Source organism: Trypanosoma cruzi, assembly GCF_000209065.1.
Source record: "Trypanosoma cruzi strain CL Brener chromosome Unknown tcruzi_1047053506331, whole genome shotgun sequence".
NCBI classification, from domain to species: domain Eukaryota; phylum Euglenozoa; class Kinetoplastea; order Trypanosomatida; family Trypanosomatidae; genus Trypanosoma; species Trypanosoma cruzi.
Genome location: NW_921098.1, coordinates 1 through 12,558, shown reverse-complemented (window position 1 = coordinate 12,558; position 12,558 = coordinate 1). Strand labels below are relative to the sequence as shown.

The 12,558-nt window shown below is 51.8% G+C and overlaps 1 protein-coding gene and 2 pseudogenes across 1 annotated transcript, besides 8 other annotated features; all 3 read left to right on the top strand.

Moving 5' to 3' along the window:
* Positions 1-12,558: part of a sequence feature (areas not merged during assembly with more than two copies in the genome that could not be assigned to a particular haplotype) that runs on past the window's edge.
* On the top strand, positions 1,455-4,583 carry Tc00.1047053506331.50 (annotated as a pseudogene).
* Positions 4,672-4,715: a sequence feature (A-rich).
* Positions 5,446-5,510: a sequence feature (A-rich).
* Positions 5,542-5,575: a sequence feature (AT_rich).
* Positions 5,884-6,066: a repeat region.
* On the top strand, positions 6,437-6,763 carry Tc00.1047053506331.30 (uncharacterized protein; the record flags this gene model as incomplete). The annotated part of the gene is made up of 1 exon (XM_813126.1): positions 6,437-6,763. One exon carries the CDS (start codon positions 6,437-6,439, stop codon positions 6,761-6,763), a length of 327 nt encoding a protein of 108 aa, XP_818219.1.
* Positions 8,215-11,543, top strand: Tc00.1047053506331.20 (annotated as a pseudogene).
* Positions 11,539-11,590: a microsatellite.
* Positions 12,266-12,453: a repeat region.
* Positions 12,457-12,558: a microsatellite.

Sequence of the window (12,558 nt, the reverse complement as noted above, 5' to 3'; positions counted from 1 at the left end):
TAACCCCTTGGCATTTGGTGTCTGCCGTGAAATGGTTGTTGATGGCCTTTTTATGGCGGCGAGATGCATGTTTATTTATTTTATTGGCGAGTGGGTGAATTTTGTTGCGTTCTGCCATGCGGCTTGTTGCTGAGGGCGAGTGGCCACAGGGAGACGTTATGAGCGCCTTCGACGCGAGGTGCGATTGAGCAATCATCTCCTCCGCTCGCCGGTACACGCTGTTGAGGCGGCGTGATGGTAATGAATCGGCCTCTCAGAAAAGCAACGAGAGGACGTTTTCTTTTCCTGCTGCGGTGTACGAGTGAACCTCCAATCCGTGGGTGGGGTTGCCCTGCGTGCCGTATTTCTTTGAATTTCCATGAGTTTTTTACATCGCCATCCACACGCACATGCACGCAATCCCCCTGTTTGCCCTCCTGTGGGCGGGAGACCGGGATGCAAAGGGAAAAATGTGGCCTGTGCCAGCATGTGGCAAAGTCTTTCTTGGGAGGGATTGCGACTGTGATGTACGTCCTGGCAGGCAGGAATGGGATAGGCGAAGAGCGGAGGGGCGAGTAACAACGATCCTGTGTGGGGCAATGAGCAGTGAGTAGGGCGAAGTGGTATTTATGTTGACTTTTCAAAGCATTTTTTCTTTTTCTTTTGTGACGATGGAAAGAAACTTTGGGTGACGTGTTGTGGATTATTTGCACATGATTCAGCACGGCAACACCATTTGCGGAGAAAATGAATGGCATCTGCGTGCGGCTTGTTTTGTGAGCGCGAGACGGTCGGGGAGGTGTTCAACGCCCCGAGAGGCCAAGGGCAAAGAGGCCTGGACTGCTGCAAGCAGAGGGATGCACGCTCCTGTTGGTGGCGTTGCTGTGGAGCCCTGAATGGCCTGCGGGGAAGTTGTTTCTGCCGCCTCATTATTTTGTTGATTAGCGCTTGCCGAGGCCTTTTGAGGCGGGACGTGGGATGGACCGAGGGAGCGTGTGTCGTGTGACTGTGCTGTGAATTGGTGCCGCCCACGTTTGTGCAGGTAATTTCTTTTGTGTCCGCGTCCTTGCCGCGGCAGTGCACTGGGAGCGTGTGACGGATCACTGTATCACTTGCGGACTGTTTTGGCAGGACTTTGAATGGCGTTGCCGAATAATGAAATTTCGCTTGCATGTGTGTATGTGTGTGTGTTGGCTTCCGTCGTGTTCCGCCGTGTTGTTTTTTTTTGTTTTCTGTGTGCGGTGTTTTTCCGTGATGTCCCTTACGAATCTTATTTTTTTCCGCACCTTGCGTGCGTGATGTGCTCTGCTTCCTGCTGACGCGTCTGGTGTATTGCCGCTGTTGCTGCTGTACTCTCCACTTCTTGAACACAGACACGCTAGGAAAGCAAGCAAACAAACGCTAAACGCTACTGTGAAATTCGAAGTCACTGAAAGGAACAACAGCACACACACCGCCCACACACACATATTTATATGCTCTCACGTGTTGCTGCAGTGCAGGCACCCCGCACACACAACCGTCGCCGCGTGACCGGATCCAGCGGAAGGAGGAGGGAAGGAAGAGAGAGTGAGACACAGAGGCCCCACATGTTCCGGCTTCACTTCTATTCCGCGGTGCTTCTACTTGTTTTGTTGATGTGCTGTGGTACCGGTTGGGTTGCGGCCGCTGGGGGTGAAACAAGGAATACCATTGATCCTTTTAAGAGGGCGTCGATATCATTTGCCAATTGGAAGGAGTTTAACGAGGACGGCGGGGAAATCACCTCGCTCCGCGTTCCTGGCCTCGTTAAAGTGGGTGATGATGTATTTGCCGTGGCTGAAGCGCAGTGCGGGGATGGGAACGGAGCTGGCAGCTGTGCTGGGATTGTGTCAAAGCACCTGAATATAAGTGATGACTCAATGGATATTTCGATGTCGGATATAAGTTTGTTTTGCATGCAACTTGTGGACGCCGCCGCGAATAATTTTGGGACAACAGAAGTCTTGCGACCAACGACAGTTGTAATTGGGGAGATTGTCTACATGCTGGTGGGGAAATACAGTCCTACAAAGTCGCAGTTTGAAGATACGAAGGAGCGGGGCCTTTTACTCGTGAAGGGAACTGTCTCTGACGAGGGTGGAAACAACAAGAAACTTGTGTGGAATGAGACCCATGTGGTGGACCCTCAACGAAAAGGAGAATCTGTTTTATTGACCGAGTTTTTGGGTGGCGGAGGCTCGGGTGCTGTGATGGGTGATGGCACGATTGTGTTTCCCATGCAGGCCAAAAACAAGGATGTAAAGCGCGTTTTACTGTCCATGAGTTTTAACCCGTCAGACAAAAAATGGGAGCTTTCATCCACGGCGACTGGTAAGGGCTGCAGGGATCCAACCCTGGTGAAGTGGAAAGAAGACGACGACGAAAGACTCTTCATGATGGCTCATTGTGCTGGAGGCTACTATGACGTTTACATGTCCACTTGGAATGGGTACGGTTGGAATACGTTGGGTGAGCCACTTAACCGCGTGTGGGGAAACTCACACAATCGAAAGGGGCATGGCGTCCAGAGTGGATTCACCACGGCAACCATTGAGGGAAAGGAGGTGATGCTCGTGACCGCGCCGGTGTATGCGAAGGACAATGAAGGAGGAAAGGGTCGGCTCCATCTTTGGGTGACGGACAAGGCACGTATGTATGATGTTGGGCCGGTATCTCGTGAAAATGTTGACGCCGCCGCCAGCTCGCTGTTGATGAAGGATAATAATAAGGAGTTGATTTCACTGTACGAGAACAAGAAGAGCGACGGAGCATACAGTCTTGTTGCTGTGCGTCTGACCGAGAAACTGGAGCGGATAAAGGAAGTGGTGAAGACATGGAAGGATTTGGACAGCGCCTTGCAATCCTGCAGTTCCGGTTCCAGCGTCACTGTCGACTTGCCAAAAAAAAGTATGTGCAATGGTCCTGTTCCCACTGAGAGGCTTGTTGGCTTCTTGTCTGGTAACTCAACTGTGACCGAGTGGCGAGACGAGTACCTCGGCGTGAACGCCATTGTCCATGGGCCGGCGGAAAAAAGGATAGGGGTTCCCAATGGATTGACGTTTAAAGGATCATGGGCGGAGTGGCCTGTTGGTAAATTGGGGCAGACTGTGCCGTACTACTTTGCGAACAACGGGTTCACTCTTGTGGCGACGGTGTCCATCCACGAGGTGCCGCAGAGTGGCAGCCCCGTTCCTTTGATTGGCGTGAGGATGAATGACACCAGCAGCACGGTGCTCTTTGGTCTTTCGTACACCCATGAAAAGAAGTGGTTGGCCATACCTGAGAATTCTGGTGATGCGGAGGATTTTGATGATTGGGAGCCAAACAGGACGTATCAGGTGGGACTGCGAATGAATTCTTACTGTTGGATTGCCTTTGTAGATCGAGAGGAAATTGACTGCAAGAGATATAATGAAAGTCTGTTCAACTCGCACAGGATCTCACACTTCTACATTGGTGGGGACAGTAAGGACCGAAGTGCAACGGGCGGCCATGTGACGGTGACCAACGTCATGCTTTACAACAAGAAACTGTCGGAAGATGATTTTCTGGATGAACTCCAAGACAGCAAAGTCACTATTCCATCAATTGGCGCTGAGAAACAGCCCACAGGTCCGGTGGCCAGCAAAGACGTCTCAGTTTTTCCCGAGTCAAGGAGTGAAGAAAGCGCCGCCAGCCATGAATTGACAGAGGGTGATCGTGTTAAACAAGAGGAGAAAACAGCGCCGAAGATCCGGTGCCTGCAGCTTCCTCTTCCACGGTTGTCGGAGGATTCCCTATTTCTGAACCCGCCATAGCAGCGGAGAGCGCAGAGAATTCTCTTCCAGAGAATAATGCCCAACTTTCCGAAGGCAAAACAGCCCAGCAAGACACGCTGAATGAAGCGAAGGAATCGATGCAACAGGATTCAGATGTGCAGCCACAATACCCACAGCCAGCGGAATTAACGGAGGTTACCGATGTTAAAGGATCCCCTGAAAGTAATGATACAGAAGAGCCAGAGGAGGATGGAGGAACGAATGACAGGAGTGGCGGATCAACGTCCTCAGTGGGTGCATCATCGGATATGGATGCGGCCACCGAAACAGTTGACAGTGAGCGCCAATTGCAAAAAAGCACTGAGCTTGCCACTGAAAACGACGAAGTGCGGTCCACTGGAACCGGAACCACCGGCGCGGAGCAAAGCCTCAGCCTCGAGGCGGGGGGCAGAAATTCCGAGAGAACAATGAACTCAGGCAGCAGCCTCACTCCTTCAAGGAGCGACGCCGAACCGACATCCGCGGAGGACACCGACAACATCTCTCGGACTGAAGGAACTGAAGTTTCTTCTGAAGACGGCAAGGAGGTGCCACAGACGGTCGACACCGCACCGGGCAATACAAACACCATGCCTGTGGAAACCAAGATTCCATCGGAGTCCAACGCAACAATACCCTCGGACCGTGACATTTTGCTTGAGAAGGGGCATTACAGCGAGTTGGCGGCCATTTATCTAATTGGTGACAGCACCGTGCATTGGTGTGTGTCTCAGATGTTGTTGCTGCTGCCTCTGGGGCTGTGGGGCACTGCGGCTCTTAGCTGAATGAATTTGGAGAGAGAGAAATTGCAGAATTCTGTGGAGCAACAACTGAGCAGCATCCCATCATTACCCAATGAATTTTTTCAATTTCATTTTTTGCTTTTTCTTCTTCCTTTTCCTTGTTTTTTTTTTTTTTGAAAATCACTTTTCTTTTTTTGCTTGTTGCCTTGGGGCAATCACTATGGACGTTTTTCTTTTCTACTCTTCCCTCTTTAATTGTTTCTTCCGCACTCTTCCTGTGAGGGGTGCCGTGTGTTTCCCGCCGAACTGCTCCACTCGCACACCCACCGACACGCTCATGATGACGGCCCTGTGCGCCTCGCCTGCTGCACGCATGAGGAGGGGCCGCGACGAACGGCGCGCTGCGGGAGCCGTGACGTGTGGGCGTGCGACGAGGGCCTGTGGGGCGGAGCACACATTTCTTCCCTCTTGTTTTGTTTTCTTTGCGGCCAGGGCGGGCAGTCCCTTCGTGCCGGCAGTCCTGTGAGCATTTCTCTCCCCTCTGATGATTTTCTTTTTTTTTTTGCTGCGCTCACTCTCCCGATGGAGTGACGCGACTCCCGTCATGTCTGCGTGCTTCTCTCAGTCCCCCCACACACGAGTGACTGTGCTCTGCGGGCCGCACTCACGCGCCGATGAGAGGGCTGAGGGGAGCAGCAACACGCAGATGACCCCGTGAAATACAAACGATGTGCGGACACATGGAGGTCGGACGGTTGAAAGACACTTAAATATCTTTTAATTTTATTTTCGGACAAAATATGCGGACAATTTCTGGAGCAAAATGGTAGTTAGGTGCTTTTTTTGTGTGGCTTTTCATTTTCATTTTTTTTTTTTTTGTGTGTGGGACAGTAATAAAGGACGACTTTTTTTCTTTTTTTCAATTTTTTTTTTCTTTTTTTTTTTTTAATTTTTTTCATTTTTCTTTTTTCCAAAGTGTGAGTTGTGGAAGGGTGAAGATGAATTATTATTATTATTTTTAATAAATTTTTTAATGAATTGCCGCTGCTTCCTCTGCAGTGCTGTATCATGAGTCTGAGCAGTCTTTTTCTCTTTATTTCTGCCGCGCACCTCTGCTGTACATTTTTGTTTGTGCGTCCCTTCACATGCTCTGCTCCTGTTTTTACTTCTTTGCCTCGTGTGTCTGCAGGCACACACAACCACATGCACGCACAAAATGCACATTGCAGTGGATTTGGATGCTTCTTTTGTAGCGTGTGCTGGTGGCTGTTGCCTCCTTCTGTGGGCATGAAGGGAAGGAGGAGAGAGGGAGCGCGCACCGCGAGTCACTCTTCCTGCGGGTGTGATGCGCGCGGTGGGCTGCGACTGCTGTGGAGGGCCGCATCCTTTCGGTGTGCGCTTCTCCGCCGTTGTGCCGTGCGGTTGCTCATGTCATTTGTTGTGCGCATGCGTGCTGGGCATGTTTTCCCGGAGCGTTGGGCGGCCACCATCTGTCGATGGCGGTTTGTGTGAGTGGGCACGTGCGGATGAGGGTCAGGGCGCATGGAATGAGGGAATGGCTTGAGGAAAGGGGAATTTGATTTGGAGGGTATTTGGACCGGATTCATTTGGCTGCGGTGGACACATGCACGACGGATGTGTTTCCGCATAATGGGGAGGATTCGACAGGGTTTTTCGAAGTGACCCGTCAATGCAATTCGGGTTTTATAGCACCGAGGCACAGTGGTCTTCCTGCAATGGCTGGTGAGGGCCTCTAGTGGACCGGTGTATTTATGCTGCTGCTGCTGCTGCTCGAGGAGGCGTAGAAGTGCGATTTGAGGTGAGCGGCGGAAGAGCCACACATCCCGCAGTGACGGTCTTCGTTGGCCCACCGGGTGCCTCTGAAGGTTTTGTTGGATGCAACGTCCTTATGCCCTTCTCCGGATGGCGACATCCCTGATGCAGCCAACGAACGGGTCTGGGAGCGACGGTGAGTCGCAAGCACGTCGTGGATGTTTGGAGCGGCCGGCGCACCGCACGCTGAGAGCATGGCACGGTGAGGGCCGGACCCAGAAAAGGGACACCGCGTGGGACGTCAGTCTTCACTGCAGCGACCGCCACCGAATTCGGATTTGTTCGCACCTTCTGCGGTCCCTCTTTCTCCCCTCACTTCTGTGCCGAGGACTGTGCCGCGGGATCCAGCAGCGCAATGTTTGGCCGCAGGAACATGGCCCGAACAAATGATTTGTGGGAGGGGGATGTGCACTGCGACGAGAAGAAAAAAAAAAGGTTGCGAGACGACCACCACGACAAGACCGGAGTGAAGTTGTGTTTTGTCCACTTGCGCGAGGGCGGCCTGCCACCTGGTCGGTTAGGAGGATTATTTTTTTGCGTCGTTGCGCTCTCTTTTTATTCCGCTGCGTTTTCTTGCGGACCTGCGAAGGGAGATTTGCAAGAAGTTCCTGCGAGGCGTCCGTGCCGTCGTCGGAAAAGCGGATTTTGTTCTCAAAAACGCCACTTTTTGAATTTGTTTTGGGCGGGGAGTTCCTGTCGATTCAACGCGACTTTGTTTTGCGTATTTGATGCGTGTGCTTCCGAACGGTTCGATCTGTGCCCCCGGCCCACTCGGACGTGGTGTGCGCGTCGACGTGAAGGTGCCTGCCAGCCGTTTTATTGCCTCCCCGCTGTGGCTGCCGCCGTTGCCTTCCTCCCTCCCTGAGGTCCTGCGGCTTCTTGACAAGATGTTTTGGAGAAGGCGTTGCCGCTCTTATTGTCCATGATATTTTGATTCTGGTGTTGCGGTCAGGAGAAATTGAACGAGAGGGTTTGTTGCCCTTTGTTTTATTTGTCCTCTCTGCCTGACGGCCAGTTCTACACAAACGTGCTCCTCGGCACCTCAGTTGGTGCTGGCGGGTTGCTCACAGTTGTCACTGGCAATCGCATGCGCCAACTCGTCTCTGCTCCTTTTCAGTGTCGCATTTTTTTATTGATTGACGGACGCCATTCTGTCCGGCGTGCTACCTTGATTGGGTTGTGTGGGACTGCTCGCCAACGCCATCGGAGAAAGCAGGCCGTCATTTCCGCATATTTAATTCCATCTTGCGCACACGTATTTTTTTTACATGTTCTGTTGGGCACTCAAACAGCGAGGTGTCCGGAACTATGCGTGCGTGGAATTCTTCCTGTCATGTGAGCTGCGGGCAACATCGAGGGGCTGCCACTTTGATTCGGTAGAGTTGTTGTGTCTCTTTGCATGGCTGGCAGGGAAATTCCATGCAGCCTGCTACTGCTGGTGTGTCCTCAAATGTTGTCACTCCATGCGAATAATGTGCTTCAGCGAGTGAGGGGGATTGTTGGGTTTGTGTGCACTCGGATTCTGTTTGCTACTTTGTGCGGTCACGCAACACTTGAGTGGTGGGAAAATGGAGCGGGGCGATGCATGGCCGCGTCCCCTCATTGTCCACTGCACGGTGGTGCGGTGCACACTGTGGTGTTGACTCTGCGATGTGACTGCGGTCCCCTGTGCGGCGGTGGTGGTGGATGGAGGAGAATGCTGAGTTGCATCGGGACGTTGGGATCGTGCCTCCTTTTCTCTTTGTTTCTTTCCTTTTGTGAAGGTGTGCACTTATTTTTGGTGCCGGTGATGGGGCAAACAGACCGATAACGTGAATAAAACAAAATAAAAAAAGGCGGTAGCGTGGCGGTGTTGGGGTTGGTTGCACGTTGTGTTGCTGCGGGGGCGGTGGGCCTTGGCTGCTTCACCGACAGGCGTTGCAGTGTGGCTGCATGGCGCACCGACCGCCCCGCCGTGCGAGTGCCACGCCCAACGCCGTTGGGACTGCGGGACGAAACAGCCGCGACTGCCCTTTGGAGCCAGCGGCACCTGCTGGCCGCAGTTGGGCGGTGCGAGTGGGATGCTTCACCGCACGGGTGTTGTGATGGCACCTTGCAGTGGCTCTTGTGATGGTTCCGACGCTGCGGCTCGACATGTGGCGGGGAGTAAAAGTGTGGCCGCAGTGGACCATGAGCAGCACCAACATGAGGCTAAGTGATTTCCTTTGGAATTATGTTGGCGGCAGGGCGGCTGTTGATGAAAGACTGCAATGTGACGATGGAAGTATTTGCTCAGAAGCCGGATGACTACGTACAAGACCAGCGGCCTCTTGAGGAAATCCTTAACCTAACTGCGCACCAAGCGCTGGAGGCCATTACTAAGCCTCTTCACGGAGGTGTGCTCTCTCTCTCGGGCAACGTGGGGACTATGAAAGAAAAGGATACGATCACTCCTCTTGCAAGGGGAAAACCAAACGGAGTACTCACGCAGGTACTGACAGAAGCGAGGCGGGAGGCAGAGGAAAGGCTAAGAGGAACGCAAGAAATGAAATTTACCATTTCCACTAATATCGAGGAGGTACTGTTTAAGGGAAGAGTTTGCGTCAATGAAAAGAAGCTGAACGACTTTCTTACGAGGGAACCGGACGGCGGGGGCATTGTGGACACCAATCGGGATGTCATGCTGGAGGAGTTTTTCAAGGACCCCACGAAGTATATCCACGATGCGGAAGTATTGGGCGAAATACAGGCAACAGGTGCTTATGCGAGGATGGAGGGGGCTGTACGGGAGGAAATGGGTTTGGAAGAAGATTTACACAAGCTTCATCACGAGGGTGTGTTCTCTCTCGAGCAATGGAGGGACTATGAAGGAAAGGATACGGTCACTCCACTTGCAAGGAGAAATCTAAACAGTGTACTTACTCAATTACTGAGAGAAGAAAGCCGTGAGGCGGAAGAAAGGGCAATGCGGGAGGAACAAGTAGAAAGTACCCTAACTACCACGATCAGAGGTGTGCTATTTAAAGGAAGAGTTCGCGTCATGGAAATAAAGCTGAATGATTTTCTTACGCTGAGATTTGGCGGAAAGGGCATTGTGGCTACCACTCGGGATGTCTTACTGGAGGAGTTTCTCAAGGACCCCACGAAGTATATCCGTGATAAAGGAGCGTTGAAAGAAATGCAGGCATCGGGTCATTATTTGGGTATGAAGCGAGCTGTAAAGGGTGAAGTGATCTTCGATGAGGATATACGCAGGCTATGCGATAAGGGTGTCAACAATCTACCGGGGTGGTCATTGGCTGCTGCGAAGGTAAAAGCAGCTGTTCATAACTCCACTAAACATTTCTTGGATGCGGCTGCCGAGGAGGCGAGGAACCCAACGACGACGAGCGCACCGGAGAAACTGGAGGGATGCTACGAGTCTGTGCACAATGCGAGGTGGAGCCATGCGGTGGAACTTCCGGACTGCGTGGAGCGAACGAAAACGGGGACGGGGATGGGGTGCATGAGGGGAGGCCAAAACAGTCATGGTCGTACAGGGAAGCTGACGACGCTATCGAAGAGAATGATGCTGTGCAGCAATTCGGTGCGGCACCTCCCGTGTTGATGGTGCTCACCTCGTAGAAGGGATGGCCGTACTCGTGGCATACGATACAGGATCTTCCTAAGGACGTTTTTGCGAACTGCGAGGTGGATCGGGTGTGGCAGATCGTCAAGGGCGACATAACCGCGTGGTTCAGCCCTCACGGTGGGACCGACTTTACGCCAAAGCGGCGTGTGTTGATTGGGACGCCCGGGATCGGGAAGTCGGTGGCTGCCGGCTCGTACCTCCTCTACCGGCTGCTGCACTGCGATTTCAAGAAAATCCAAGTGGTAGTCCACTGTTTTGGAGAAGGAGATGCGTACGTGTCTGACAAGACCACCAGAGCGGTGACAAGATGCAGCGATGAGGAAATGTGCATCTCGGAGTTGAGAAATTTAAGGGAGCGTGGGATGAAGGGGTACATTATTTACGATGTGGCAAAGAAAGGAACGCCACCACTGAGACATTTTGCGCCCTCCACCGGATGGGGCATGATTGTGGTGTCATCGCCAAAGGCAACCAACTATGATGAGTGGGAGAAGCAAACAAAAGCGGCGCGAATCATCATGAATTGTCCCGACGAGATGGATGTGAAGGCGATGTGTACATGGATGAAGCGAGGTCCGGATAAAGATAAGCAAGCGGGATACTGGAAGAAGGTCAAAGAACGCATGTATCTTTTGGGATCGATTCCACGTCACATCTTTGATGAGGAGGCGTTTAGGGAACGCTGTGGAGCGGTGAGGTTTGCATTGCAATCGATCAACGAGATAACTGTGAAAGAGCACTTTTCACGGGGAGGTGAGTCGCCATGGTATTCTGAGGATCCGTCCCACAAGCCTGTGAAATTTGTTCGGGAAATATACGCAGGCGGTGTGATCCGATTCAATGCACCGATATCTGACTATCTCGAGGAACGGACGTTGGAACGTTTCCCAAGTGTAGCAGAATAAAAAGGCTTTTTGAAGCTGATGTTGGCTTCGAAGGATAATATTTTGCCCATATTTTTTGGATGGTTTGCTTTGAAATCGTTCACGGAGAGTGTCTTTGTCAAGTTAATAGGGAAGAAACTCACGGAGTTTGAGCCGCCAACAGGACGTCAAGCAAAGTCCTGCGTTTTGTAGTAGGCCCCTGAATTGCATCCCAAGGGAGATGAGGGTTTGCTGCCGAGTGAATATGAAAAAACGATCCGTAAAATAAAGTACGGGGTGCTGCACACACCGTGGGCCACAAACCTTTTTGCTGGTGGACGCCTTTTACTTTGTGGACTCAAATCCGAAGACGCTGGTTGGGCTGCGGATGACTACGGCGGGTGGGCGCCACACCACCGCCAGCACTGTGCGGCAGTTCACTGAGTGCCTGGAGGCATATTTTAATGGTTGGGAGGAATCATCCCGAGACATGTCGTGGGAGATGATTTATGTGCAGCACGCAGACAGCACGCCGATGAATGACTGGCAGAGATGTGATGTTGTAAATTCCAATAATGTGAGCCGCGCTGAAAACCGAGAGATTGCGGCGTTCTGGGAGGAGAAGGTGCGCCAGTACATAGCAGCGGTATCATCCGGAGACTTTAGAAGAGACGAAGCCGTCCGAAGTGTGCAATAATAATAATAATAATAATAATAATAATAATAATAATAATAATAATAATAGGAAAATAGATTAGGAAATTGAAGGTGAACGAGACAGTTTAATTTATGGTAAAAAATATTGTGGTATTTTCATATTTTTGGATGCTTGTGTCTGAGCATGCGGTGCGGGTGCACCAGCCCCATGCGGCAGCACCGCACACAAATGCCAAAGTGTCCAACGCTATCGAACTTAACGGTGACCGAAGAAATTAGGGAGGGAGCGGGGTTGTTTGGCTTCTGGTGAAAAACATTGGGTGATCTTTATATGGTATGTTGATTGTGTGTGCATACGAGGCGTAATTGGAGAATTGCCCCGGTATGAGGGAATCATTGTTGCTGGCGGTGTTACGGCGTTACCGCATTGTCCATTTTCTTCTGTTTGTGTTCCAAGGCCCATCACAAACAGAAACATCTTTAAGGGATTGGACGATGCATAAGTTCTATTGAGGAAACGGTGTGCTCCGTGTGACCGCATGGACTGAGGCCCCGCGTCATGGATGGATGAGGATCCGCTTCCGCGTGTGTCTCTTTGGGTGATTGCTTGCTCCGTGTGCGTTGTGTTTGTTTGCTGCGGGGCTGTGGCCGTATGCCGTTGTCCGTGGGATTGAAGTGGAGGCGGTGGCGGTGTGTCCCTTCTCCTCGTGCATTGGTGGATGGCTGTTGGCGGTGTGTGAATTTGTTGTGGCTGCCGTCTCGCTGTTTACGCACACACTGAGATACAACCGCTGTGAAAGGCCACTTCTTTTCAGTATGGACTTATTGCTCTTGTGCGTTGTGTTTGAGCATGCTTTTTATTATGCGCATGAGTGCCTTGCGTGTTTTACCGGAGCGTTGGGCGCCACCATCTGCCGTGGCCAATTTGTACGGTTGAGGACGCGTGTGTGTGCGGGTTAGGGTTAGGGTTAGGGTTAGGGTTAGGGTTAGGGTTAGGGTTAGGGTTAGGGTTAGGGTTAGGGTTAGGGTTAGGGTTAGGGTTAGGGTTAGGGTTA